We start from the raw sequence: 6000 nt of genomic DNA on the forward strand, positions 1-6000 counted from the left end.
GCTGTGTCCTCCAGTCTGGGCAGCGAAGCCCACTCCATCGCAGAGCGAAGGTGTTAGGAAATTCTTGGGCTGGCTCTAGTGCATCCATTAAAACTTGAATAAGAAAGTTAAAAAATCCCCCAAAGGCCCCCCTCCTGACCCCTAAACCAGAGAAAATGAGTTGCTTGTCCTTCCAGGAGCACTGAAAAGCAAAACAGTTACCAAACTTCATGTGCTAGCTTGATTTCTCCCTTGTTACTTGGTCTGGCAGGGTTGCCAGACAGCCTGTACAAAAGCCAGCCCAAGTGTGACATCTGTTACAAATTTACTTTGCCTGCATTTAATTAACTCTTTCTGTCTCTTCCCTGCCACGATGTCCAGACCCCAAGCCTCCAAGTGCACCTGTGCCCCCCTCCTCGGCCAGCAGCCTTCCCTGGCCCGTGATCATCGGCATCCCTGCCGGAGCCGTCTTCATCTTCGGGACAATCCTCCTGTGGCTTTGCCAGACCAAGAAGAAACCCTGCTCCCCACCAGCTGCTGCCCCCGTGCACCGGCCGCAGCCCCGGGACAGGATCTGCGTCTCCCAGGTCCCTGACAAAGACTGCATCTCCTCCATAAACTATGAGGAATACGTCGCCCAGCAGCAGCATTTACTGTCCCAAGGGCCTGCGCTCGCCCCAGCCATGGCATCCAAAATGTACCCAAAGATTTACACGGACATCCACACCCACACTCACTCGCACGTGGAAGGCAAAGTCCATCAGCACCAGCACATTCAGTACCAGTGCTAAGAGGGTGGCCGTGTACAGTAGCTCGTTTGGGCTTTTCCCCCTGGTACCTCAGAAGAGACTGCTCTGAGTCAGCTCACACTGCCAGCAATAGGCAAAGCAGACAGAAAAGATTATATATATAATTTTAAATATATATATACATATATATATAATTGTATATGCGTGTGTGTATGTGTGTATATATATATGTGTATATATCTATATCTATCTATATAAATATATATATAATAGAGAAAGACAGAGAGAGAAAAGAGATTTTTTTTTATTATTGCAATCAGGATGTAGCCAAGGAATAATGAAGGAACTCCAAATCTCAGCAGCTAGGCAGCCATCCCCAACAGTGGAGCCTTCCTGGATTTTTTAATCAAGGTGGTGGCAAGTAAGGCAGGATGCAGGGATATGAACCACCACCTCCTTCCTCATGTAGCTAAAAGGAGCAAGAAAAGGCGACCATGGTGCTTTTCCAGGTGGGCAGCCCTGTTCCCCTGGCACATCACTTGTTTTGGTGGGAAGCCCCCAGACCTGTCCCACTCAGGAGCACAAGGGAAAGCCTTTTCCCTCCGAGTGACTCGAGCGCTAAAGTACCTGAGGTTTAGTGCCAAAGCATGAGGAGACATGACCAACTCACCTCTTCCAGGGGAAAAAAATAACACAAGAGGGTCTGGAAAAGCTAATTTCTGTTCACAACGTGAAAAGTCGAATGTTTCTCAAACACAGTCGTTTTGTCTGCAATGCTGACCGAGCTGCTTGGTTTGATTTCTGCAAGTCACGTTTCTCATGGAGGGTTCTGCTGAGCAAACCTCACTGCCCCGGTCCTAGGACTCAGTGCCACTGCCAGAAAAAAGGAAGGAAGGAAGGAAAGAAAGAGGAACATTGTACAGAACACCTTTATATTTATATTTAAGAAATAATAATAATTAATAATAATAATAATTGAACTGCTGATGGCGAAGAAAGCAAAACACACTGTCCTTCTCTGATGGCTTACAGTGACAAGCTACTGGATTTTCTACATCAATGCAAAATACGTATAAACATGAGAAAAAGGAGAAAGAAAAAAAAGAGAATGAAATAATAATCTTGTAGGAAAAATTGCATTTGAGAAATATTCACCTAGGTTGTGTGTGGTTGCCCCCTCCCCACAGATAACAGTCTGGAAATGATACAACTACATTTCAGTTCAAACTACAGTAAAAACAGAAAGAAAAGAGAGTAAATAAGGACCGTATTAAATACCTATATGGACTGGAAATGAATCCAATTACAAATATAAAACCTTTGTAATTCTATATAGAGTTTAAACAAAGTCATGTATATTTAATTTATTTTGTTAAACAAGAAAAAAAATGTATGATATTTTCCTCAAAACAGGCATTTCTATACATATTTTTGATCAAAGAAAATAAAGATTTTTTTTTTCAGGTTCTATAGATGCCATGCTCAGAAAACACTCAATGTAGCATGTAACCAACCATATTTCTCCTAACTTGGAGGTCATCTATCTGTATGCTTACTCACACCAGCCACATGTACTTTCCTAGCATCATCTCAGGTACTGCCAGTGCCACCATTTCCATTAGAAATTTGCATTTTCCATCATTTAAATGCTGATTGTGAGGGTGTGTAGTGGCCTGATCGCTTCCCATGGACCCCTTGTCATCTCCACTAGCAAAGGTCTCTGCACACAGGGAAATCTGTTTCACTATGCTTTTTTAAAAAAAATGAATCTTTTTTTTTTTTCGGGGCAGGGTGTGTTGGGGGGGGGGTGGAGAGAGGTTACATTTGTTTTTTTTTTAACCACAAACCTGCAGGGTTTTTTCTTTTCAAAAGAAAATTTTGTAAATCAAACATCGTAATTTGTGAGCCTGTAAAATGAGCTTCAGCCTCAGGGTGCCTGGGAGGGGAAAACATGCCACGGGGGTGAAACCCTTCATTTGTAAATGCTGCTGTTAGGCTAGAGGAACCAGCGAGGGTGAGCTGGGTGCAGCAAGGGGAGCGTGCGGGCAGCTGCTCCCCTCAAGAAGGAAGGTGCAAACCTTTCTGCTGCAAGTGGAGAGAGGCATCTAACCCTGTAGTGGCCACAATCTTCTTTAGACAAGGCAGGTTCAGTAACGCAGCAACTGTTTGCTGTTCAGTTTTGTTTCACAGGGAAGAAAAAAAAGAGACGTGCCAATTTTTAAGTTTGAAATTACTTCCTTCTCAGGCCTGTTCTGCAAAAGAGAAATCTTCAGCAAACCAGCTGCTCCAATTTAAAGTGAAACACTTCATTTAACCTGAAACAAAACAGTGCTTTAGGCTTTTCTTTTTCTCTGAATGTTTCCAAAATTATTTGCTCTGGGTTGACCTGCAGTGATTTTTCTGCCGGTTTGTTTGGATCATCAGCAAACCAAACAGCTCCCTGTTTGCTCAGCCGTAGCACTGTGAGGTGGGGCCCTCATTCAGCAAAGCACATACGCTCCCGTTCTCCTTCACCAACACGTGCTGCTCCAAAAAAGTTCCCTTTTTGCCTTAGCCACCTAGGTCAGTGGCCTTGTCCCTGCCCACTGATAGCAAGATGGTCTTTCTGTAGAGATTATAACTACACAACCTATATATATATACATATGTGTATATATATTGGAAGCAGGAGGGTTCAGTTAAACTTTGTTAACACAAATTTTTGAAGCATCTAAAAAAGTTCAGCTCCTGGGTGTCTGCATACATTCCCCCAGCTTCAGGGAGGCTTAAATATGAGCGCTGAGGGCTCTGCTTGGATCTAAGGCATGATGTAGGCAGCATTCTTAATGGCTATATTTTATGGAGTCATTTCATGGAAAAAGCCAAAAAGCCTTTATACAGTAATTGTGTCACCTTATTCTAAGAAGGCAGCACGTGGCTATTTCCATGAGAGATTAAGGGCTACATCTCATAACTCACGCCTATGGGAAGCTACTTCTTGCACTGTGGTAGGCACCAAGCTACTGCACGTCTCAGCAGTGTTAGGAGCCTGGCAGATGACAGGATTCATCTGGAAGCCCATGGTCTTTTCTCAGCTATCTGCATCTGTGCTGCAGCCAGGGGACACGGGGCTCATGCTGTGATAGCAGTACCGAGACCAGCTTCAAAGGAGGAGGTGCATAATTGGTTTTATATGCTTCAGCTCTATGCAAACCCTAAGAGATGGTCTTACGACCCTTTTTTCAAATGGCAGCTATATCACTGACCCTCAGAGAGAGAGTGAGTGGGCTAAAAGAAACAGTCCTGCATTTCCCACATAGAGCTTCCACACTGAGCATTACGCTCTCCACTGGTGCCTTCTGCCCCGTAATCCTGGCACTCCATAGTGTTGTATCATGAAATCAACACTTCACATATTGCCAGATGGCTCAGGTGGAAGAAGTGGTTTCCTCCTGCCTGTAAAAGCTCCAGCCTTTAAACACAAACCTCTAGCAATGTTAACAGAGAGGGAATGCATCAGTAAACCCCCCAGCATGGACAATGCAAGGTCTGAGCACAGCTGCAGTAAAGCCACTGCACTCAGAAGGCAGCTCTGGGGTGAGATGCTATAGAGGTCTCGATTTGCACATGTATTGTATATATTGTCTGGGTCTTGCACTGGCTTGCTGGGCCTGGGTGGGTTTTGTGTTTCAAGGAATTATTTTGCCTCTACGGAACACCCATAAGTGCTCTTACAAGTTACTCTGTCCCATGCCTACTGCATGCCATTTCTTTTTAGGGCTTGATTGTGCCTTGCATGTATTGCAAAGTCTTCCTTAGCCTAAATAAATTCTGCCAGGTCCTGCTCATGTCTGAATTTGTTTTTCATCAGTGGGACAAGATTTGAACTATTCTTTGTTTATGAATACAGGGCATTTACAGAAAACCATAGTCTTGCTATTAACTACTGATCCTATTTTGAACACAGTTTTTTATTTTATGCATTGGTACATGTATACATATAGGCATATAGATGTACATGCCAGGCTGTGATACAGAAGGCAGTTGTACTTTTAAAGCCACGGGGCTTCAAAGATCTAAGGAATTTTAGGCTTAAAGCTCTCCATCTCTGTTTATTTTATTTGCATTACAGATCAAACATGGCCTTACATGTCAGTTTGTGTGTGGCATTTTTAAACTTTGTATGGACAATCCCTGTACTGTTAGCTCTTTTAAACTGAAAACCTTTATCAGACATTTACAAATAAAAAGTGACGTGATTTTCAAACAGTGGCAAATACAGTAACTGAGGACATCAAAAAGAGACGGGATGGCACAGCATTCATACGGCTGTGCTGTGTAATAAAAACTAGAAAAAAGTATGCTCCTAGGTGATAGCATTGTATAAATTTAACATTTTTTGAGGGAAGGGGTGGTGGTGTGTCTGTGTGTGAGTGTGTGCACGTGCGTGTGTGTACACAGGAGGAATATATGCTGGCATGATGAAGCACACAATACTGCAGAACTATTTTTGCACCATGACTTGATATGATGATTTGTGTAAGTGCTGTGAATCCAGAGCAGACTTTTTAGAGTGGTTTGGAAAAGTTTTCTAGTTTTTTAGTGACAAAGACTATTCCTGATTTCTTCACCTCCATAGCCAAATGCCATAGATGCAACAAGAGCCAAACTGCAATTAGGAAGATGAAAATTTGGGGTTGCTGGAGTTGATGGCAAAATTACAGTGTCCAGGGCAGAGCAGGGATTTCAGGATGAGGCCCAGCACTTCCAGCCCTTTGGGGTGAATGTGCGGGTGTCTCACTACTCTCTCAGAGGCAGCAAATGTCCAAGCTGTAACACTTTTAAGTTCATCTGGCCCTCACCCAAACTTCATCTTGGCCTGACCTGGACCTTGGACCCAAAACGCTCCGTGAGGAAACGGTACACGTGTGGTGGGAAAGAGGAAATATTTCTCTGTCAGCTCCATTTCTGTGACTGTCTGAAGATCTTCAGAGGTTTGAAATAATGGAATAAAGCCCCTGGGAGACACAGCAGTGGGCATAAACTGGGAGATGGTCAAAGGCTGATGGCGAATTTTTCATAGCTTTGCTTTCTAGGCATCACCTCTGCCAACATGGTGTACATTGTGTACCTAGGCCTCCGAATGCCCCGAGGTCAGTGATTATTCCACACAGAACACCCATTCCAGCTCTTGCAGATGCCAGTTGAAAAAAAATAAAATAAAAACACCACAGCATCCATTGGGAAATCAATTAGAGGCATGGAGACATTGTAAAACTTACATCATTGTTCT

General features: G+C 43.5%; 1 protein-coding gene across 3 annotated transcripts in view; it reads left to right on the forward strand.

The window, feature by feature from the left end:
* The window catches only part of FGFRL1 (fibroblast growth factor receptor like 1), a 172401-nt gene extending 167850 nt beyond the window's left edge, over positions 1 to 4551 (forward strand). For all 3 annotated transcript variants that reach the window (XM_048048078.2, XM_013178092.3, XM_048048073.2), the window contains exon 7: positions 361 to 4551. In XM_048048078.2, coding sequence (XP_047904035.1) covers positions 361 to 770 — 410 coding nt within the window. In that variant the 3' untranslated portion in view covers positions 771 to 4551. The remainder of the gene's footprint in view (positions 1 to 360) is intronic.
* Positions 4552 to 6000: the final 1449 nt, after the last annotated feature.

The sequence above is a fragment of the Anser cygnoides genome, chromosome 4 (genome assembly GCF_040182565.1).
Source record: "Anser cygnoides isolate HZ-2024a breed goose chromosome 4, Taihu_goose_T2T_genome, whole genome shotgun sequence".
NCBI classification, from domain to species: domain Eukaryota; kingdom Metazoa; phylum Chordata; class Aves; order Anseriformes; family Anatidae; genus Anser; species Anser cygnoides.